The 24,627-nt window shown below is 42.2% G+C and overlaps 1 protein-coding gene across 1 annotated transcript in view; it reads right to left on the bottom strand.

Moving 5' to 3' along the window:
* kcnq1.1 (potassium voltage-gated channel, KQT-like subfamily, member 1.1) overlaps positions 1-19,821 on the bottom strand; it is a 63,073-nt gene extending 43,252 nt beyond the window's left edge. Inside the window, exons 1-4 of the mRNA XM_030413423.1 lie at positions 19,705-19,821; positions 19,076-19,147; positions 15,694-16,439; positions 7,319-7,409 (exon numbers count right to left, since the gene is read on the bottom strand). Coding sequence (XP_030269283.1) covers positions 7,319-7,409; positions 15,694-16,046 — 444 coding nt within the window. The 5' untranslated portion in view covers positions 16,047-16,439; positions 19,076-19,147; positions 19,705-19,821. The remainder of the gene's footprint in view (positions 1-7,318; positions 7,410-15,693; positions 16,440-19,075; positions 19,148-19,704) is intronic.
* Between the last annotated feature and the right edge of the window lie 4,806 nt (positions 19,822-24,627).

Raw genomic sequence — 24,627 nt, 5'->3', positions numbered from 1 at the left:
AGTGCTGTGTGTGGGAGGGGCGGAATACTATGTGCGCCACTGAACTCTATGGTGTGCACTTTGTTTTTCTATGCATGCCGTTCCGTCGTTTCCTCTTTTCATGGTTTGGATTACTGGCAAGAGTCTAGCGCCAAACGATGTTAAGGAGACTTATTGCATCTCGCGCAAGCGCAGAACGTACACACTACTGTGGAGCTGGCAGGCGTCGCAGCGGTCAAACACGCCTGCAACCAATCACACACACTCAGGTAAAAGATGGTTAATTCAAGGAGAAACTAGCACATACAGAAATGTTTATACGACCTCAGGGGTCGTAACGATCGGGATGGATTGGAGCATATCAGCTCTGATCACGTGGTGCCTTTAAAAACTGCCATGAAATGTGAAATTACTTTTTGGGATTTGGATTCACAGATGTTAAACTGGTTACGAGATTAGGATCTGTTCTGGACGACAGCATTTCAGATCAAGTCTGATTATCCGCAAGCCAATTTAGATCAGGACTTTGTACCTGAGAAAGCTTTTACTTTGTGATACCGTAGGAAAAGTGAGTGAGGGGATCTTGCAGCAGTGGTTTTTAAACACCTAGTTACAGATGATGGATTCATTGTGAATCGTTATAAGTTTGATTTGCGCACAACGGCTAATCTTCATCCCCATCAAACTACCTGTAGCTAAAGCCTTTGTCTTTGATAGCTCTCAGTTCTCACACCCCTCACCCTGCAGTCGCTGCTCTGCCTCACCTTCTTTCTCTCATTAGAGGAACCACAAGGGGCACAATAAAACCAGCACACCTCGTCTAATCATTCCCCCCACACTGAGACTCACTCCCCGGGTTCCTCACCACAACAAGCTCCAACCTAAACCAATCAATGGTCGACATTCGACCCACGGTTCATCCCTTCATCCAACCCGCATTCCATCCGACCGTTCAGTCTCTACCTCTCTCATCCCTCCGGCACCCAACACGCATTCAAGCTCACTGTACTAAAACATAATTTGCATCCAGAAGAGACCTGATCATCTTTTGTCAGTGAAATCTCAAGCGTAACGTGTTTTTGTGTCCAGGATTTCTCTGCAGCATGAGATAAAATGCAGCAGTACTTTTTTTAATAGTTCACAACCGCTCTGGATCCCAAAAACAAACAAAGTTGTTTTGAGAATGTGAATCCTTTGGGCAAGCTGCCAAGAATCTGGCCAAACATACCACTACAAACACTGTCAGCCACTGCTGCTTCTCCGACTAGAGAAAAGAGTGGTCTCCGTTAACCTTGAATGTGCAGGAAGAAAGAGGCAAGACAAAGAAGACGCTTCTGTGATGGAGGAGGAGAGAATGAAAGAGCGGCAGGGTCAGAGCAAATCTAAACTAGAAAGCACAGAGTACAAAACAGTCCCTCTGGGAGGGAGGCTGGAAAAGATGAATGTTTGAGCTTTGAGTAGGTTTAGCAGCACGGCAAATTTTAATTATTCATTATCTGTGTAGAAAAGACGAATAAGAAGATTAAACATCTCCAGAGGGCGAACTTTGAGCTGGAAAACATTTTGTTATAAGATGGAGAGTTCATGATATGGTGTTGTTTAGGAACCGAATTTACACTTTCCTTTTTTTTTTTAATTACAGGTGTTACTCTCACACACAGGAGCCTGAATCTCCATGAATCCAGCACCGGACCTGTAGGATTTAGGATTCTGATTCTCCAGCTCATGGCGCTCCAAGACCATTTCATCCTATTATCCTTGGGCCAAGGTGAACTTGTCACATGTGGCACGTTCCGGTCCTCCTTTAAAGAAAATCCTCAAGTCCTTTTTATCCTTTCTTGGGGGTTTCTTTTATCTGAGCCTGAGTGACTCGAGCATCGCCAAAGCAGTTCCTGATCTCAGCAGCCGGTGTCGCGGGGTTAAGTTTATCCCATTTACTATTGATTCGAGAGGAGGAGCCTTCATCCTCTTAGGCCAGCAGGGCGCCCTGAAACTGTCTGTAAAAATAGATGCCTACGTAGGGTTCCCGAAAATTGTTTCTTGTCAGGCAGCGGTTAGGTCAATCTGCCCTTGAAATTGCTTTTCTAAACAACAAAAACTGAGTTGTGATATTCGTTGTTTCAGCAACATTCAACACAATGCTGCAGCAACACTTACGTGCACACAATATATACAAAGACAACTAATTGGACATCTGTTTGCTCCTATTCAGGGCTTTGATAAACAAGGTTACCCGACACATCTGTCATTCAAATGAACTATAAATACTTTATGTCTCTTAACGGCATTGTTTCACGAGTGTCATTATCACTTCTGGTTTAGTCAAATGAGGTCGGCAGCATGTAATGGCAACGGAAGCCCTCCTTAACCTCGCATACAGTGTAAGAATCGGGCCTGTTCCTGCAGATGCCAGCCAACAAAAGCAGACGAAACAGAAGTGCTGAGCAGATGGTGAAAGTCAAAGGAAAGATCAGATCAGGAGACGGCGGAGGGAGGAAAGGCTGCGGGCTGTGTCTGCAGTGTAAACAGCGCTGTGAGAGGATAAAGAGGTGCGTCCTGCTCTTGAGATTTCAGATCCTTTTCTTTTCAGACTCAATCACTCTGTTTATATCTGATGGGGATCATTTAAGACACGCCGTGGGGGGGTTTTCACGCCAGCAAACACGGCTTTGTTTTACATTCGACGTTTCTTCCCCCCGCGGACACATCATGTGCATCATTAAGGCGTATAAAACATGGATACATATATGTATATATAAACCTGATGTGAACCTGCATTATTTTCATCAGCTGACTGTCTTCTCACAGCTGTAACCCAATCACCGGAATGAATGTTGGCAATGTAGATTTCTGCAAACTACAAATAATTAACTTTAGGTTCAGCTTTCTAGTTTATGTTACAATCCTGTGTTTATGACCTGGTTATGTTTAGGCACTTAATATATCTGTTTTGGTCACCACAAACACGGGTACAATTGTGTTTTTATCACAGGAAGTTGGACCATCTCCGACCAAACCAGATACTTTTAAGCCAAACCGTGATTTTTTTCCCTGAACCGTAACCAAGCCGGTTTTTGTACGCGAACCGAAGCTTAGCAAGAGCACAGTGTTGTGACAAGGGAGAACAAGAAAATTCAACCTAAACAGACGTAAAGCTGCCACATAATGGAACGTTCAAGTTTGGACCTTTCTGTGGTTTTGCGGAAACGTGGTTGGCGAACATTTCTAGTGGCGATTAGGCAGGTTGTGGTCGGCACAAATACGGGTGAAGATGTCCTGAGGTCGCGTCAGTGACACCCAGTTTTGACACCGCAAACACAACTGGGGATGTCCAGACTTCTCGTCAAAAAGGTCAAGTTTTTAATCACCAAAACGCAGCTTGAAATTGGCACTGTGATTGTAGAAATGTAGCCTAAGACACATACAAATATTAAAATCTCTGTGGTTTGTAGAGACGGTAACTGTCAGCATTTTACCCTGGAGTCTGGGCTGCCTCTTTGTACTGGTGAGATGCTTCCTCTAAACAGAGCAACACACCCATTAGCTGTAAAAACAGATACTCTTACAAATTCCTGCTGTCATCACAACATGAGGCAGTTTAACATGCGGAAACACAAGTTGTTTTTTGTCTGTGAAAGTGCTACACTAATCCATATAAGCTTTTTGGGAGTGTACCGCGATGCTTAAGGCTGGGGTTTTAAGGCAATTCTCCTTTCTCTTCAGCTGCTGCCAGAATCACTTTCAAATTTCTGTCTTTCAGCCTTTGATTGCTTCACACCACATGAGCACAACCAGACGGGGTATAGCAAAAAAAAAAATCACACACGCTCGAATAAGTCTTATTCCTCCTTATTGGTCTGGTGGCATTTGGAGCAGGTGCGAGGGAGATCAGTTCACTTCAGCAAAATCACTGCAGTCCGCAGATCCAGTCCTGGAGGCAAAGTGAATCCTAATGGAGCTACACTCACTCGAGAGTTCACACTGCAGACCCCTTGAAAAACTGTCCTGGAAGTGCCGTCTTGTTCGCAGAGAGACCAAAGGGAGAAAGCCATCATGTCAGTTGATGTCTCTTCATCAAACTTCATGTAACCTTGGTGTGCTGGAGTCTAGAGAGGCAGAACGGAACCGAAGGCTGGAGATACAATTAGTTCAATCAGAGGGAGCAGACGATGCCAATAATATGTCTAACGATGTCAGATTATTGTCCTGTTTGTGATCAGGCTGGCTCGTTCCAAAAGTAATGACTACAGCAGGCTTTCAGTATCGCCTATTTTTCAAGGATGAAAATATATATTTTGACAAATGCGCCTGCTTTCCCAGGCCCCTGGGCATTTCACCCAGACGCACAGCATCCACTTTTCGCAGATGTGTGCGACGTGCAAAGCCCTCAGACTCCTTGTGATGCAGACTCTATAAAACATTCAGGTGTTTTAGAATCTAAGTAACAGACATCGGGGTCAGGGACGGACCCATGGAGGGAGTTCAACAAGGTAACTTCTATTACTGCTGCTTACAGTGACACCCGTGTGCCGGTCCTGTGATGGGACACTGGTCAGGATTTGGTCTGAGCTCTTGATTAAAAACAACCAAAGATTGCTCTTAAACACGAAGGTTTCATCACAGTGTTAATGTAATGGTTAAATGTGCTGTACAGTCATCCAGACGAAAAATAGGGGTTGGGGTGCAACGTGATACAAAGCTTTCTAAGCCCAGTGCTACTCTACAGTTCTGCGATTCAGCAGTCGAGTGTCTGAACTACAACAGAGACTGGATTCTCTGTGACAGCTGACTCATGAAGAGTTCAACGGCAGGTCCGTGTTATACAGAGATCTCACGCATGAAGTGGCTGCGCCCTCGCGACACCGCCCCGCTGCCGGTGGAGCATTAGGCATCAACAATAACCACGGTGCCTGGGTTAGGTCTACTTTGTTATCCCCGTGAGGAAAGTCTTTTTCAAGAAATTCGTTAATGTGGTGTGGAAGAGACATAGCACTTCAGCAGATCACCAATTAAAACCAGTTGTGTCGCAGTACCAGTACCACACAGATCCCTCGAACGACAGAAAGAGAAAGCATTAAACTTCAGGCGGTCACAATTAACACGAGCTATATCGCAGTGATATAATATTGCACAAATCCGTTATAGGCTCCTGTGTTACAGAACTGAAATGAAATAGTAATGTGTCATGGACATGACTCGCTGGAAAGAGGCACAACAACATATATATGTGTGGATCAGATGACTGATCACAGAATGTTTGCATTAATTCAAATGATTTTTTTTCATAGTTAGGATAGGCAGCTATAACAAAAAGTGTTTTGCTAGTAATGTTCTGTGTTGTGTTGTAGATTCATCCTCATGTGTCTTGTTCTGACTTTCCACTTCCTGTGTCTGTCTCCTTCCTGCTCTTTTTTATGCGAAGACCTCTGCACACTTGTTAATTAGTCCCAGTGTATTTAAGCCTGTTTTCCCTGAGTCTGAGTCAGTGCGTCTGTTCTGTTTACACACGTCAGTCCTGCTTCTCCCGTCCTGTTTTGCTCCTCGTGCTCCCAGTGCTTCGCTGGTTTGTGCATCATTTAGCTTTTTGTGTTTTTTTTGTGCTTCTTTTCATTTTCAGTTTGCCTTTCGTTCTCGTTTTGTTTTTGTTGACGGCTTTGTTTCTTTTGCCGATTGCCTTTTGTAACTTGCATTTGGGATTTTTGGATATTGTAATTGGACATCGGGGTTTGTTATTAAAGCTAACATTTTGTTCCTTTACCCGCCTGTCTATGATTGTCAAACTGTTACTGGATAATGATGATGATGATGATGATGATGATTGTGAAAAAAAAATTAAAAATCTGGTACACTTTCTAAAGTCTCAAATTCTAACAGTTTGTGGCACTGTCTGAAATGCTCAGGGTCTGGAGCCCTTTCCCGTGTGTGAAGCCCTATTCAACCCAAACCTCCACCTCTCCCTAGGCACTGTCGTTCTGTATACTGCATCGAGTGGCGCAGTGGCTCCGATTGTCTTATATTGGGGCCCATCCTCATGAGAAAGCCAGGCAAGGCGGAGAAGTATAGATAAAAGAGTGGAAACTCCACACAGAGAGGAGGTCGGGGACCGATGGTTGGGATAAACAAGCACAGGACATCAGCTACACGATGTACCTGAAAATGAGTATGTAATGCAGGCAGTTTTCTGGCCTGAAACCATCCAAACTGCAAGCATAAGACAAGGGTACCATACACTGCAAGGGTCAAGCTGCTTTGGGAACTATGATACATGTTTTGGATTACTATCAATCAAGCTATCCAGTCGTTTCGGTATGACAATGTGCCAAATTGTGGTGTTGGCTTAAAGCCTGCAGAATAATCTTTACCGGTCTGACCCGAAACCCTGATCTCAACTCTCAGGGTTAGGACGGTCCAGTTGGGACTTAAATCATCAAATTGTGATGTTAAAGGGATATTTCGGTGTAAATTTAATCCATGGTCTAACACACTGTGACACAGAGTAAGAACACCCCCAGTTTTAGCAACCTCAGAAAAGACAGCATGATAACAATACACTGCAGTCCAAGCCTCCAACAAGAAACCGCCATCAAAAAGCCACTCATAGCCACAAATAATGCTTAGAACAGCGCCAAACTTCAGCAACAGTACAAATAGGGTCCCAGCACATAGTTCTAGGCATCAAACATCTGCTAGTTTTGCCAGAATTCTACAGAACACAACTCACCGCTCTCCTGCAGCAGCTTGCTCGTCGTGGGGAAGCCCTGACAAGTTGATTACCGAGTGCAGTAGAGTTCCGCAGCTCAAAGATGAAAATGTATGGTTATTACTCCATGGAAATGCAATCAAAGTTCATATGTGTCTTGCCTACCAGTTTATAACAGTTATTATCGAGAGCGGACAGGGAAAAGAACTGAATTGAGCATTTCTAACCACACTCAGTAAAAGTGGTGAGTTGTGTTCTCTTTTCAGTAGAAATCCAGCAAAGCTAGCAGATGTTTGATGCCTGGAACTATGTGCTTGGACCCTATTTGTACTGTCGCTGAAGTTTGGTGCTGTTTTGAGCATTATTTTTGGCTATGAGTGGCTTTTTGATGGCGGAGGCAGAGACTGCAGTGTATTGTTATCGTGCTAAAACTACATAAGCTAGCGGTTGGAAAACTTGATCTCTCGAGGGGGGGTCTTACTCGGTGTCACGGTGTGTTAGACCATGAATTAAACTTACGCCGGAATATCCCTTTAAGCTTTTGACCGAAAAGCTTTTTGAAAAGTAGATCCAATATGATATTTAGGGGCAAAACAATATTTTTAGGTTTAATTCCAGGAGTCACTCTTAAACACTCACCACCCAGAAGAGCGTCGTATGAGCCAGGGCCTGGTACTGCTCGATGGTAGACAGAACGCTGAGGATCAGACATGCCAGAACTATGAGAAACCTGCAGGAAAACAAAGCAAATTGCACATGATTGAAGCGTCTCATTTTTATTTCACTTGCACTTGTTGGTCATTCTTCTCTCCGTCGAATACATTCTTAGCAGTTAATTGGATAACGATGTCCAACTGGCTGTCGCTCGCTTAACAAAAAAATGATAATTTCCCTCAAATCAGAGCTATACATAAGCTGTCATCAGTCAAGTTATGCAAACGAGAATCTGCTCAGGCCACTTCTCTGCATTCCACCTCATGTTTATGCCAACATTTCGGTCTCTGATTTACACAGCGCAACTTCAGTCGGCTTCTGTGTCTCGTTCGAGTCTAAGCTTCTGAACCACTTCTCAGAAAGAAAAAAAAAAAAGAAAAAGTTTTAAGACATCATCACATCGCTTTATATTTTTGTCAGGGAGTGTATGTGAGTAAATGCGAGCAAACACTCAAGGACAGCCCTCTGGAGGAAATTCTGCGAACCTTTTGAACTCCGCCATATGAATGCAAAGCGCGCGATAAACTTGTCAAATAATGACACACACACACACACATGCACACAGTATCAACAAACGCTAAATTGCTCCTTAACATTCTCCTTATTCCCCATCAAGGTCACATGCGTTTTAACTGGAGCAACAATAAGACGTCTGTAACTCCTCTACCTTCTTAAGAGTGAGAGATTTTATTTCTTCGAGATAAGGCTTCAAGCTGGAGTTTTTTTTTTGTTTTTTTTTAGTTTTAATCTCTTCAAACGAAATGACACATTTAAAGAGGATAGCAGCGATCCCTTGATGACCGTGTTTCTGTTACTTGAGAAAAAAAAACAGTTTTCCTGACAACAAAGGCCTCCATATAGCATCTCGCAACACCAAATGAAGTTTAGTGATTGCTTTTCACAGCTGCACATGAAAGCAGGAAGAAGAAGTCCTGTTTAATTTGATGAAAGTGCAGGAAGACAGGAAGGGAGGGCTGACCGCAATATCGCTGATGACGAGCCATCCCCAAACTCATAACCTTGTTCACGCCTGTTTCAGCCCGTCGAGCCAGGAGCAGCCTCGGCTCCTGTTTTTATTTGTGTTGCTGCTGTATTGATTCAATGAGCTGAAGTTCGACCCTTTTTCACCCGTCTGTTTGGCAGAGATGTGTCGGTCAAGGAAAGAATATTTGAACGGATTCAATGACACCATCTGATTTTATTTATCAAGCAGCAGACAGGAGAACCTTTCATGTTCGGCGCCATCAAAAGCAATGGAGTCACAGGAAAGCTGTTTTCCAGTAATTGCATTGCCAGTATAATTGCCTATTATTTACAGGAGACAGTATAGTTTATGTTTTTGAAAACCACAACATTCACGTTTAGTCGGATCAATCGTACCCTATAGACATTTCTACAATGCATATCACATCACGTTCACGTTACATGTTTATAACCTGACTTTCAACTTACAGACGAGGAGGCTGGCTGCAGTTCGACACTGAGTTTCTGTGCAATGGCCAGTAAAATAAATGAATTTAGAAAACACACAAATTTGGCTCTGTTGCAGCTGTCTGTAGTAGAGAGAGACGGATGATCTGCCTGGGCAATTATCAGGGCTGACACTCGATATTTTTCCAGTCATCGATATCTGTAATTTTTTTGCCGATACAGTAAATGTGCTACTTTGTCACGGATATAAACCTTTCACACAATGTCCCGTCCACAACACTATCTGATTGGTTGCACGTCGTGAGTAAAGCATAAACTTGAGTTGTCTAATCAGTGTAGTGGGTTATTAAGTATATAACATTGCCTCAAAATGTATTCTATTTTATCTTATGTGTATTAAACTAGCAGAAAAATAAATTGTACTTACTTATTTACATTTCATTAATGGATTATTTGTCTCCTTTAACACAAATAATCATTACTGATATTTTTCCCTGGAAAAAACATATCAATCAATCCCTAGTTTTTATGATGAGCCCTTGTAACATCTCCAGCCGTGCTTGTGGTGACTGAAACACCTATTTCTAGCCAAACATGACCTTATTCAGAACTTTAACAAAGTGTTTTTTTTGTGCCTACACCTAACCTGACCATAAAGAAAGTGTAATGTTTTAACATGTCCATGGTTTGTTGCAACATACATTGCCAACATTTATTCAGTGTCCCTTAGGCTACCAAGGCAAGTGTAACTTCAACCTGAAGCCACCTGAATCCTTTTAAAAAAAGTTATATTTGAACAATCATGTCCAACTGAAACACATGGAAGAAATCCAATGTTGGAATGGGCTTACCTGGAAAATACAGAATTGGTTGGAAGTTTTTACTCCAATGTTGATACTGTCTAAAACTTTTGTTCAGGAAACAGCCCTAAACTCTGTCTGCCTTGTTCCTATATGAGCACACTTGATGGAAACTATGTGTAGAGGGAGTTATAGTTTCCAGTCAGTGTTTGCGCCGTGGAGGCCTTTATCGCCACATGCTACAGTCTGAGTTTATTGAAGACGGGCCAGGAATCAAAATACCCCCCTTCTAACTGACACGCACACACACACACACGCACACACACAAACACGGGCTTGAACGTGCACGCCACACGTCAACACAGATAAAAGACAGAGGGGAGGGAGAATTGCTCCGGGAAGATCGACTGGCGAGTAACGAGTCTAACAGTTCGACCACGCAGCGCAGCGGAATGACTGCAGTTTGCCATTTCCTGCAAAGAGATGTCCACAGTCTGCTACCTGTGTAGATGGCTAGTAGATGAGTCTGTTAAGAAGAGCAGGCTACAATGCAAGACAACATGCATGGCTCTCGGGGATGCGGTGCAATTCACCAGATCTTCTGTTGAAATTTGACAGAGGAAGTTAAAAAGAGGATCAAAAAGAGACACAAACGAACGCCGCACTTTCCAGACAAAACACTTCAGTATGCTAATGGTGGTAATTTGTCAGCGAATCTGTGCTTCAGAGCGTCTGAAATATCAGTAAACATACACACTCAGTATGCAGAGCGGAGACTTCTGCTCCACTTCTAATCCATCGGAGACGATCCGTCTCGTCACTCCCCCTCTACCAACTGCACCATCATATTTCACTTCCCTTAACTCCACTGAGCTTACAGACAAAATAATACATTGGCTCGGCTACATCGGCACCATTGAACTCAAACAAAAGCTCAAAGCGTTGCACATATCTATTATTGATGGACGGATTCACTCACAGTGCGCTGTGCAGTGAGTGTAGAGCCATGGTTTTCACTTTCCCTGTCATGCCCCGCTTCTGAAGCAGTAAAAAAAAAAAAAAAAAAAAAAGTTCATGCCCCCCTGTGGGACAATTTTGATCAATCATTAACAGTGCGAGGGAAAGCAGCGAATAAACAAGGGTCCAAGTTGATGTTTTTTTTGGTGACATAAAGGTCAGCTCAACAGCATCAATACAAGTTTGTTTGTCTTTATTTTTCCAACATTTCAACGCTTCACTCAATATTTTACCCCCTGGTCTTCCCGCCACCCTCCTTATCCCCAGGGGAGCCCCCCGCTCCTCAGCTTGAGAACGAGACAAAGCAGGGGACAGGATAAGAGTTAGCAGTGATGATGCTGAGAATGTCACTGGCTGTTACCATCAAACATCCTGTTTGGAACAACAGTCACACTTATTTTTATCACCGTTGCGAAGCGCCTTGTAGTGATAAAAGACACACGCAAAAAAAGTAAACAAACCAAAAAGCAACGACACACAAAACAGATTTGGAAGAATAAGCTAATAAAAGATCAAATACTGTTTGACATGAAGTGAGGTTTTCAGGCCTGAATCCTCCCCCCCCCCCCCCCGTGTGTGCAATTTCGGACAGCTAATAGAGAGGCCTTTGTCTTTGGTTAGCAGCTCGGAGATATAAGGTGGTCAACAATGAGCGACCTTGTCTCTGTGCTCCATTAAGAATCTGAGCTATGGCTAGAGAGAGGGAAAGATAAAAGCTCGGATGCTTTTTTCCCCAATTACTGAAATACAGGCCAGAGTGCAAACCGCTCAAATTGAGAAGAATAACAATGTATGCACTCAAGTCTCTGCCTATTGAATCCTGAAGCATTGTGCCTGAATTGAAATCTTCCGGCTTGATACAATTTGACAGAATATCTGGTTCAGTTAAAAAAAAAAAATTTGAGTTTTCTCTTATCTCTGCTGGAGGACTCATCTATTACCAGCATGCGGGGCAACTGCACGCTGACTGAAATGCTGCATTTACTTGTAGACTGCAGCGCGTTGCAGACAGACGGGCAGCTGGAGCGCCAGACACATGCTTTATTAATTGTATAAAGTTCGATATATACACCTCTTTCTGTCCGGAGATTGGAGCAAGTGCTTTCTTTTTACTCCCGTACCTGGAGGCATACTGTCTCACCCCACACACACACACACACTCACACACACACACACAGACTGACAAACATATGCATGTGCAAACACGCAAACACAAGGGAGCCTCTGATAAGGCCTTGGGTCCCTCTGACGTTCCAGTTCTGGGTCAGTGATAAGGCCACGCTTGTTCTTAACTGCTTTGCTCCCACTCAAACACGTTCAAAACAAGGTACTGAGCTGACCCCGAAAACCTGCAGGATGGTGAGCCATCACAACAATATGCTCTTACAACAAACAGCTGGTTGTGTTCCAGCACCGAGGGAGATTTGTATGAATGCACCACGATACACTCCCAAACGGAGCCTACTTCAGTTTTAAGGGTGTAAACAGGCCTGGAACAGTGTTTGGGGTGCTTGACTCTCCTCTACTGTCCGCACCAAGTGCCATACATCATTTGAGTCAGTCTGTCTCGTTTAAAGTCTCACATTTTCATTTGCTTTGTCTGAGAATGGAAGAATTTACAAGATTGAAAAAAGAAAAAATGGCTGTCAAAGTGTGTTTTTTTAAATGGGAACCATAATAAGTTTAGTCTCATTTTAAAAGATGTACGTGGATGTGGATGTTTCAGACTTTTACATGATTTATTTTGTCTATATCTGACCTTTCCCGGGCAAGTTAGAGCCATTTATTATGTTAGCTTATTATGTGCAGTCCTATATTTCATTTATTGACCATGTAGATGAGAGATGTGTTATTAAAAGAGGGTTATTCAATCATAACCAAGGACACTGACACACACACACACACACACACACATACATACACAGAAAAAACAGTATAAAATAAAATCTACTGAACATGAACAACAAAAGTAGACAACCAATGCAGAGAGGAAGACACTACATGGGATTTCGAGTGATGGCATAACCACGCTTACCGAAGAGCCCAAACAAGATGAGTGAAAAGCTGAGAAACTCTACTTTACATTTGTTTTCAAAGCATATCAACAGTATCAGCGGTTCAAAAGTTGTTCAACATTTTAGAGCTTTTTTTTAAGCCGATGCCAGCTGTGCAGGTCTTTGAGGGTTGAATAAACCGGGGGACCCCCCCAGACAGGACAGCAGGACCTCGAGAAAAAGAAATAAAAACTCAAAAATATAACATTACCTGTGCCCTCAGTTCTGATTTGAGTGGGTATGTTTTGCTCAGAACATGCTCTTTGCTGTTTAGTTGCGGCCCTTCACACTGCAGCTTTTAGCGTTCCCTGCGTCTCTGATATGAGTCATACTGATTTTGAACTGGCGTGGTAAGAATTGAAAGTGTGAGAGCCCGCACTTGATTAAAAGCTCTGGTTTCGCTGTGTACTTTCAGCCGACCGTTGCCTCCCGTCCCGGCTCTCGTCTGTGTCTGACTTGAATCACATTCCGTAGGGCAATGCACAGATTTGATTGGCCGAGTAGCGTCACGTGAGTGATTTGCAAAACGTGCTGGCCTGGGCCTGAGTCTCCTGGGCTGCAGTAAAGGCTAGAGAAAAAAATAAATAAATAAAAATAAAATGATCTGTCAAAATGTCATCATTCTAAATAACTCAGGTATAGGTCCTGGTCTGAATAGGATGTCGCTGGGTCAGCATTTGGCTATCGGGAGAGGTGACGTCCCCCCTTGTTTGCCCTCAAAACACCTTCCGGGTGTACAGCTTCCTGCTATCTTTGTCCGTCACCAGAACAAAATGTTACAGCATACTTAGGTTTCTGCGAAACACATACATTAATCTTGTACGTTTCATTCGTATTATATAAACATGTCCACATGACTTATCATATCAGGTTTAGATTGCATGTGTTTGATCTCACTTTCTTATCCAATCTTAGAAGGCTGAGGGGAGACGCGCAGCCGTCTTCGTGGAAACAAAGTCAGGCATTAGGCGAGAGGGCCGTCAAACGAGAGTACACTGTTTGCTTTCTAGTTTGAATTTTTTTTTTTTTTTTTTTTAACGCTAAAACACGATCTTTTTGTAACCCTAACCACGTGATTTTGGCTTCAACCTAACCAGATCATAAGCACAGTGTACAGTGACAACATGAAAATTGAAAGTTAAAACCTTGAGGAGTGTAAGATTCCGACATTTATTCTGCCAACTTGGTTTGGTCGTGCAAATATTGAACTGAAACCCACAAAAAAGAGGAATTCAACATTGTGGTTCCTTGTCTGACTCCAGTGGACTTGATGTTTGAAGGCCGTCTCCGTTCAAGTACGACCGTGTGTATTCACAACCAGCCAGAGCAAACGTCAGCGCAAATGTGACAACTGCAGTTTGTGATCACTCTGCTTACTGCTTATTACAAACAGAGAAACTGCAGACATCCTTTCCTTTCAAGGGCGATTTTGTTCAGAGGTGACGCTAATGTGACCTTTACCTACTGAAACCGGAAATCTCAGCTCAGGACAAACAAGAGCTGGATGGAGCTGAGTTGCAGTAAACAAACATCCACCACGGCTGAGTATCAAAGAAAACACTCAGCCAGGTCAACCTCAGAAAAGACCTCTTTCATTCCTAAGTGGAGTTCAATCGTTTAATTATTGTTTAATTTACTGACAATGTGACATTTTAGCCTTTTTTGACGAACACTTTGTGGTGTTTCCCGTCGTTTCGTGCGGTCCTGAGCTCAGGTTGAGGCACCTCGTCCTGCTGGTTTGCGCCCGCTGTGCAGTCGAATAGCACAACACTGGAAATGTAGACGCCTGAGCGCTAATTTTCCTTCTATCATGGCAGCCACTCGCTTGCCTGTGACTATGCATTGTGCGCTTATTCTCTGTAATGTTCCAGCGTGTTTGAGTTGCACTGTGTTGGCTCAGGCTCCCTTTGAGTCACTGAGACTCTAACCTGCTGCGACAGGCTGCGTTCCCCTGCGTCCCCTCAGACACTGCGGGGTCACAGGGTGGCAGCAGTGCCAGACAGTGCCTCTACCTCCTCTACAGCAACGCACAACACACACACACACACGCACGCGCGCACTGCCAAGTTTAGCTGCTTGCTATCAGTTCCAGCAAGTGGGGACAGACATGCACACATGGGGGTGAGGTGGACAATCATATCCCACATTCCTGAACCTCGGCCTGGATGCTCCAGTCTGGATGTACTGGACTGACAGTGTCATGGATGTGGGTTATTCCACGAAACAGAAACAGTGAAATGTATCCTTTGGCGCATCATCAATGTTTTAAAGACACATCTTCATTGTTAGTAACAGCATTTGTCAAAAGAAAAGACAGTGTTTCAAGCTATCTGGCAAAACTGTCACATCAGCTCAGGATGGTGGGCCGTAATGTGACATCTTCATGATATCGAAGCTGCGGCAGATAAAATCAGCCCCACGCGGGATTACTCAAAGTTTTATGTTCATTACGAGCTTGATTTTTAATAAAAAAAACAGGTAGTCTCACACACCTGTCATACTGTCAGGGAGGAACAACTTTTTAAAACCTCCCCTGTCTGGTTGAATTAGTTTAAAAGTCTTGTTGGTTTAGGCTCACTCCATGTGTTGCTGTTGCCGTGCTGCTGCACTCAGGCACTTCTGCGAAATTAAATGCTCAATGGCGGCCAGGAAAATAGTCTCCCACATGAATGATCTGTGCAATATCCCTTTAGTACTCCTGCGAGGGCATATTTTGTCTGAGATTCTCTTGTCTATGATGAATTATATGGTATTTTTTTTAATCTGCCGAGGCGAGACTAAAATATCCTTTTAATGTTCCTGGGGGGGACCTCCAGTAGTGCTGTGATATCTGGGCAGCATCTTTCTAAAATTCACAGGATTAACAGTTCTTTGTTGTGAGGGCTTCCAAGGCTCTACATGCGCAATTAACTCCCTGTTTAATTAGGATCTTAGAGTTGCAATTATACCCTTGAATACCCAGTGGATCGGGATGATTATGAAAAATAAAAACACTCACACTGTGAAGTGATACACGAAGCACTTCCAGCCAGACGGCCTTTCCAGAAAGTTATACACGCGTCCTTGAATGTAGGCGCGCGTCAGGATAGGACGGACCCCGGTGCTGTACACCGACATCCGCACAGACATCCGGGGATGAGATAAGTACGGGTGGATGTGGACGGGGGGTACCTCGATAGGGGTGTTCCCGTCCTCAGGCATTTTGTCTCTTTCAAGAAAAGTGTCCACAGGTGTCCCCAGCTCAGGCGCGCTGAACGTGGTTTGCGACAGCTCCAAATCCGGTGGTCGGTTTCCACGTGCCACACCAGAAGACCTCCTCATGTTCCCCTCGTGGGGGGCAGAATTAGACATCGCACCTTCCCGTCGTTGGGCTGTCGCTGGGTTCACTTTATCGCAGTTATTTCTCGGTCACTTACTTAAAAGAACAAATGTTCGCCCATGTGCGCTTAACCCTTCTGTTGTGCGCCCGACTCGCACCTGGGCGCGTATAACTGTAGCGTAAACTGCGTTACTAATGCTCCAAATCACCAGGACGGCGTTGCTTTAATTTAACTTTACAGCTCTCTGGGTCGTTGAGGATATGGCGAGTATCAGCCCCTGAATGAACATCCCCTACCTCTTTCCGAGCACTTATCAGCCTGGAGAGCAGTGGGCGCCAGGCGGTGCGCTGCGAGCCGGCAGCTGTTGAGACACACGCACTGTTTCCGCTGAGCAATCTGCAGCTGATGAACTCCATCCTCAAATCTGTGCGAAAGAAACGCAACACCATTAACAGTTTTTTTTTTTTCAATCGTAATTAGTTTTAACACAAAGTGCGAACTTGTAAACGCCGGTGTCATGTGGTTTCATGATGAAATTCTAAAAAGTAGTTTGGAATAGATGTGGTGACGTTGATGGTCAGGAAATGATCTCACTCTCACAGGGTGTATGCAGGTGTGATGGTTTGGATGGACAATAGGAAATGAGCAGCAAACTACATTCACTTAGAGTATATAGGTACTGTAAGTACAGAGTACAATACCTGAATAACTAACTAACTAACTAACTAACTAACAGTTGAGTTGCAATGGGGTAAAAAAAAGACAAAAAAAAAAAAAAAAAAACTCGCATCATACACTTATAGCTTCTAGAGGGACACATAAACAAACAAAAGCCTGACACCAATTCAGAATGCAAGATTGGAAGCTTTTATCCTCTCTAAAGTGATTAGCAGCTCATTTAAAATCAATAAAAAAAATTTAAAAAAAGATATGTCATGACTGTTTTATGATGCAGTAAAAAAAGTTTTCACATAATGACAAAGCAAGAAAAATGTCTTCAGAATGTCTTACAGGAGCCCTTTGAGGTTTTTGGAATTTTAAAATGTACAATATTAATGAGGTAATAATACAAAGTCAAATATATATTCTTCCATGAGTGAATTAACGAGCTGTTCTCAGAGGAAAAATAAGGTCCACAAAGCACTGTTTGAGGCTAGGAAGGTGGCAGGGTCCGCCAAATGTAAACAAAGTAAAAGAGCATGAAATTGTGTTGCCCTCAGCTTGTTTATTCACTTATTTAGTCATGAAAACTATTTATTTAGTTTATTTATAAATAAATAAATAAACAAGCTCTAAGTTGTCTCTTTCTCTTCCAATTAAAATGTATTCCCCAAAACTACATAGTGCACTGCGTTTATGTGTTTTTAGTGCAAGCATGCACACATTTCCACCTTTTGGAGGCCGACTGAAACGAATGTATAATCAGCAAAACACCAGTCACATGTCTTTAGTTTTGTATTCATTATTTTTTTTTTTTTGTTTATCAATTCAGTGATTATTCAGGAAATAATCTCTAAAGATTGATTTAATTAAAGTGGCGACAGACAACTTCTCCCCTCTGGCCTTTTTCATTATTGTAGGCGCCGCTGTTGCAAAGACAACTGGAACGTTTCCATCAACACCGGGCAAAAGGTGTGTTTATTCAATCATTCAGTTTGAATCGGATTTGTAGAAGAAACAGATCACCAGTTTACCCTCCTTTGCCAGGGTGACCGCGTGTCTGGTGGCAGACAAAATCATGTAATGATAGCATTGTTACTAGGATCCAATGTAAACAGATGCTTTCTCTATTGTATATACATTACATTTACTTCACATTACCAGTTTTGCTTGTGCAGGGGTGTACAGAATGGCCTCCCATTGTTTGAGAAGGCACAGACTGTGAGACACTGTCCCTCATTGAACTGTCAGTTGGAAGTAAATTAGAAGGAACAGTGATTGTGCGTAAGTCTGGCACTTTTGGAAGCTATATCCAGTTCCTCTTTTACATAGCTGTCACCAACAGCACTCAGATGTGCAAACTGTTCTCTAGGTTTTAACTTGCCACTCAGTTTCACACATAAAAACGTATCCAATCTCCTATTTTCTCCACTCTGAGCTGTTCAGAATTAAAAAAAAAACTAAAATCTAAAACAACTAAGAATTACTGACAGACTATAGATCATAATACCATACTTGTGTTATTACAGAGCTGGAGTAATACAACGTTATCCCTGTTTCCTGACTCATGGGAGATTCATCACAGTTTAGACCTAGAGTCGTCAACCTTGGTTTAAGTGTAATCTAAGAAAACTCTGTGGACACATGCAGCTTCGTTGAGAAGGTCACCCTGTGGGATTTATATTACAGTGCCCTTGGCCAAGCTAGTCCAAGGGAAGGAGTAGGAAACAAGCTCGCTGCAGCAGATTTTAATTGGAGTCGTGTGGCATCCATGTGATGACAGGATCTGTTGCCAGGTAGATATTAAACACAACTCTGGCTGATTCTTGCTGTTAGATGCCACTCACTACATTTGAGTTTTTGTTATCGATACAGAGAGGGCAGTTCATGTTGAAGGTCACCCACACTCATATATTTGATTGTGTGAAGGAAATGTAATATTTGATTAGAAATGTCCCATTTAAACACATATGCGTTGATGTTTAGAGGTGAAACGATCAGTAGATTATTCACCAGTCAACTGACACAAAAGTCAAGAGACACCATCATAAGAATTAACTATTTTTTAAAGACATTTTTAAGCAATAATGTCAAAGATTCATTGGGTCGAGCCTTTTGAATGTTAACAATTGTTGGTACTCTCTTGCTTAAAATTGTAACTCAAGAAAATGAACATTTAAAAAAGAAAGCTTTGTGGCATTGCTTTTTTCTGCTCATCTGTCGCAGTTTTAAATGGTTTACTTAAGATAAAGCTCCCCTAGTTTTCCTGTGAATTAACAAAAGTTATCATTACATTCAATGTCATTCACCAAAACATATTATGTGTATGCCTGACATCTAACGAACGTGTTGCATGTACATTGGAAACATTTGGAAAGCTGCCTTTTTAAAACTACTTACCTCCATCCATCTAACAGTCTTCTTTTTTACTGCCTTTGCACATTGCTGCATTTCTCGGCACATTTCAGCCACCTGTTGATCAGTAGAACAGGGTGAAACCATTGATGGGAGCTTTAGACAAACAAAATGCGGACCCACATACAAATAAATGCTCCAGAATGCTGCTAGTGGTCCAAAACACCACAGGGTACCTTAAAGAGGCAGGAGATTTTTTTAAATGTTCTCAAACTCTAAAGGAACAACACATTCGGAGATACATGGTTTTGTTTGGACAGTGATGATGTGTCAGCTTAAGGCCCAGACAAACTGAACTGACTTCAAGGACTGATTCATCGCCAGTGTCTTGGGCAAAAAGTTGAACGCAAAGCAAAGACTGCAGCCAACGGCCAACTAGCTTGTACAGTATAATCTGTGCCTGCGTCAGAGGTATTAACTCTTCATACCGTCATAGAGTGGTAGTCTGCAGTTGTAATTCAGATATACAGTACAAACTACAAACTTCTCGCTTTTGCAGCCACTTCTAATCGAGAATGACTGAAAAGAAGTTGCAAATTGTACTGCAAAGGCAAAAAGATATGGAGAAACCCCTCTAAATGGGTGAAATCGTGGATATTCCAAGCTCAACGTACTTTGCTTTTTTATTTCCATATCTGTTCTTATACACTGATTCCTTTGGAAGAGGATTAGGGCCACATGTGAATTTTCTTTTTAGTTCTGACTTTAAAGTCAGAATTCTGAGAAAAAAGTCAGAATTCTGAGAATCAGAATTCTGACTTTAATCTCAGAATTCTGAGATTAAAGTCAGAAGTCTGAACATGTAAATTTGTTTTGAGTTCTGACTTTAATCTCAGAATTCTGACTTTTTTCTCAGAATTCTGACTTTAAAGTCAGAACAAAAAAAAAAAATTCACATGTGGCCCTAATCCTCTTCCGTAGATTCCCTTAGCTTAAAAGCTATTTAGATTTTTTTAAAGATTTTTTTTCTCATCGATGGGCTCTGCGATTGAGTTGACTCGCTTAAGCTTGATTTATGCTTCTGCATTGCATCTACGGTTTACCTACAGCATAGCCACTGAGTAGATGTATGCCCTGTGCAATAGCCCGACGCAAACATCCCCAGAAACATAATTGCTCTTGCAGCAACACAGACCACAATGACTGTGACTGGTTGGCTGGTAGCATGGCAGTAGTTTCCCCAGTAAACACACCACCCTCTTAGGCTGTTCAGGTCCCTCCTGACCAGCAGGCTGTTGCTCTTATGAGCTAACACTCCTCCTTTGGAACCACAGTTAGCTGCTGGACTGTATCTGGGCTAGAGAGAGCTGACAAGCAAGAATGTGGACACTCTGCCTAGCCGAGAGACACAGCGGCGAGCTGAAGGGGTCGGTGTGTTTAAAGTAAAGTACAGCTTGTGATACATACAGTCAACTGACCAGCAACACAACATAGGCCACTTGCATCAATTACGTTTGTCTGGATCCAACATGAAACCATAAATCATTTTTTGCCGGCCCAAACAAACAGTAAGTCCAGACTATAGTGCCAGTGATGCTGACCAGTCAGCCTGGCGTGTGTGTGAGATGGGCAACTTACACTATTTGTTGACATTTTATGGCTTAATAGTTAATTGATTAATCAAGGAACCAACTGGCAGATTAATAATTAACCAAATAATTGTTCAAATGATACACACAATTATTGTGCAGGCAAAACAGGGAACATTATAAGTTTTCTTTAAAGAAGGATTATACTGAAGCTTGAATCGATTTTAGTGTACATTAATGTATAGTGATGTTGCTTTTGAGAAGGACTTTTTTATATAGATTTTCAACATCTATTTGACAGTTCTACACTCCACTCTACACATCCCCTGTAACATTCATGTTTCATCATCCTTTACTCATTCTCCCATGAGCTAATAATATTACGCATATTAACCCATGTCTACAAGTACTTTGGAAGACTGAATTCACCTCAAGAGGAAAAAGCCTCCTGCTGAGTTTGACGCCAGAGGGCAGCCAGAAAGCTTTTGGAGTCTGGTGTCGCTCATTGCAATGCAGTTGAAGAAATGTAGAAGCTCATTTCCGTCCGCAAGGGCATGCAGACGCTCTTTTTTATTTTCTGTTATTTACCCAGGCTGATCGAGATGAGATTAAGGGATTCTCCTTCCAAGCCCCGACTGACACAGCAGCAACACGTAATTTAGTTTGTGGTGGAAACAAACAATAACATTCCATGTAATTAATTGATGAACTCAAATAGAAGGAAATAGACACCAGAGATAAAAGGAAACGGGGAGAAGGAGTAAAAGATACAGAGATTACAGCTCTGAAGAGAAATCAGCGGTCTCCAATCTTTCTGGTTGTAAATGCTTTGAACTCATGGCAGTTACATAAGGTTGAAATGTTTCTGCAGGGTACTCCACAGACAGCATTTCCAAACAGGCTCTGTCCAAGCGTTCAGGCCAGTCAGTAGGAATTAGTCATGGGATCTCAGACTATATTGTCCCCCATATTTATGCGTAATATAAACACATAAAGGGACGGAGAGCCGTCCCTCGATGGCTGTATAAACAAATTATCAGTGACTAAGCCTATTCATGTAAATACATGGCTAATCAAGCCATGGCACATAAAGTGTAAAGATGGGTAAGGGTATCACATCTTGTGATATAACCCAATTAATAATGATGAAGAGTCTCCAGCATCTGCTTCACTGAGTTGAGGCTGTTGTACACTTATTCAGTGTGGCCCAATTTGGGGGGCTGCATCTTTTGAAGTCTGTGTTTCTAGACCAAATATGACAAGGCCGTCCCCGTCCGAAGGTTCCTCTGAATGCAGCCTGAGAAACGAGTCCCACTTATGTTTGGATTTTAGGGACACAATTGGTGTAGCCTTTGCCAACCTAATTCTACATGCAGATACTCAAGGCTGAAGCACCCTGGGGACTACAAAACAAGCTGTCAACTTTCTTCCATTTTGAATAACAAAAAAAATAAATACTTTTGGTGAACAACTTTGACTAGCACTCGCTGGAAAATGTAACTTTTAGAACTTTGTTGTGCCCAATGGGAAATTGTCTTCCACAGCACTGTACACATTTGATTTTTTGGGTTATGTTAAAGCCATATGATGTGCCCCTGATGTTCTGGGAAAAAATCATGCTTTTTTGTTGGAGAGTTCAGGTGATCATTGGTCAAAATATCAAAAATGACCTGGACCAAATACTGAAAAGTTGCAAAAAATGCAATTTGCACATAACAGCGCTATTTGTTTGCAGTTGGTTTATTTTGGATGGATAGGGAAAATCTGCAGTGACACCAGGCCATATTTCGAGGTACAAAACCATATTTGATTACCCATCAGCTAATGTTAGCTTCCAACCACTTCCTAATTAACTATATTGTTTAATTGCATCCACTGCGTTTCATTATGAATGTGTCCAAGACATGTGTTGGTTTTTTCTAATTAATTCACGCCTTTTTATTGTGCTATGTATCAAACAGTAATATTTGCTAAGAAGTGGTTGAATGCAAAAGTTGTTCTCTGATGGAATCTTATTGGCTTGCAAGTATGTATTGTATTATTTTTCCTGTCCCTCCAGATTTCCACGTTCCATTATCTTTTCAGTAGGTAATTGTGAAGCAGTCATATTAAAACAATTTGACAAATTCCCTATGTGTATCACACACACAGACCTGGCCTCCGTGTGCTGTGTTGAGCTTCCCACTCTAATGTCACATGAAAATGGTTGTCATATGAACATTTTCTATAATGCTGTTCTGTCACAAAAGTGGACCAAGATGACTAACTTTTAAACTAATCTCTGCTACTGTTTCAACTACACATGTGGGGTTTTTTTCCCATTGCTATTTTTTGTGGATATAGCTGCCTCGCAAGCTAACTATGAAGGACAATGACATCCCCATTGTTAATCTTGCCTACAATGCACTGTTTGCGCAATTGCTCGAGCCCATGGCAACAGCCATCAATGGGCAAAACACTTGACCTCCTTTCTCTGCATGAATCGCACATCTGGGAGGTGATTCAGACATTTGGAAACATTTTAATCTCAGGAAAAGAAGAACAGCCTCTGCAGTGTACTTGTTAATGAGCTAATTAATCACCATAGCAACGCCAGCGAAGGCCCGCTTCAGAAATCCCTGAGCAGCAGACAGTCTCCCCAGCGGATCTCTGTGAAGGGACTTTTTCCAAGTAAACTTTACCAGTTGTGTGCAAGGTGACAGAATGTAAGTGGACTGTTCAGTTAACAGTTTTAGAAACTGTCGTGCAGCCATGTTGATGGGGTTCATCCCTCATTGTCTGTTTTGTTGTGGTTTCTCATGCTACTATCAGTGAAAGAGAGCCTTACTTAGTGTAATAATGAAGCTACATGGAAATATCTAGCCTTTATGATTAACACTCTGGATTAGAGATTTCTGTCCATTAGTTAGTTGCCTTCTTTTATGTGTATTCCCTTACCACTAAATGTTCTTGTATTTGCCGTATATTTCTTACACACCCAAATTCCGCTCTGATGACAGACAGATTTGTTTAAAGACAGTAAAAGCAATTGTGCCAACCTCATTCCGGAACCTCTTAAAATGACGACGAGGAACTTTTAACTGGTTATGAACCTGGTTATCTCAATTTAATACCATCAGTGAGAAGAATGGCTGTTTCGGTATAGTAATTGCAGTTATTCTTAATGACTGTGAGCAAGGTTGATTTATCCAGGTTAATAAAGTCATATAATTAAAACCTTTTTTTTATGTACAGCTTGATGAAAGAAGCTGCTCAGTGGTGTGATGGCACGCTGATAGCACAACCAGAATAAAAAAATAAAAAAAATGGTTTCCAAGTCCCGTCTCCATGTTGTGACACCTCTAACTGGTGAAAACCACCTGAACCACCATAGCACCTTGACATTTCAACAAAACGCGCCATATGATGCTCAAATTACATTCTCATGACCTGATTTTCAAACTCAAAGGTGGAGGGGATGGTGTCGCGGTTACAGATGAGGAGGCTGCCAAGCCACTGCGCCAGTTTCTGGGCTGTGTTCCAACATCTGTAATTGTGAAACAACCGAATAATTTTGACAGGGGGCAAGATTGCTTCAAAATTTGTAAGCCTGACACCACGGTTACTTGAAACTATTTGTCTAATTCCCTACACTTTTACGACGTGCAACCTGGAACACAGCAATAAACAATAATCCTAGCATTTGAGCTTCCCACCCTGAATGTAACGTCAAAGTAGAATGTACACCCTCTGAATTTAGGGTAGGGTACTCTGATTGGATAGGGTAAAACTGAACACCCCTCACTTCCAACAAGAAATAATAACATTAACAGGATGGCAGGCTGAATTAATGAATTCAAACGAATATTGAATATTTAACATCACATGGCCTGATGATCATCTGTATCGATCATGTGAGCTATTGCTTCTCATCTGCTCCTCACCTCTTGATTTTTTGGGGATACTTACAAAAATCTTGTTCCATCCTGATTAATCAGCTTCAAACAGATGATCCCTGCAGAGTTAAAT

Source organism: Sparus aurata, chromosome 4, assembly GCF_900880675.1.
Source record: "Sparus aurata chromosome 4, fSpaAur1.1, whole genome shotgun sequence".
In the NCBI taxonomy this organism is placed as follows: domain Eukaryota; kingdom Metazoa; phylum Chordata; class Actinopteri; order Spariformes; family Sparidae; genus Sparus; species Sparus aurata.
Note: the sequence above shows the minus strand (reverse complement) of the source record. Positions and strands in the feature narration are given on the sequence as shown.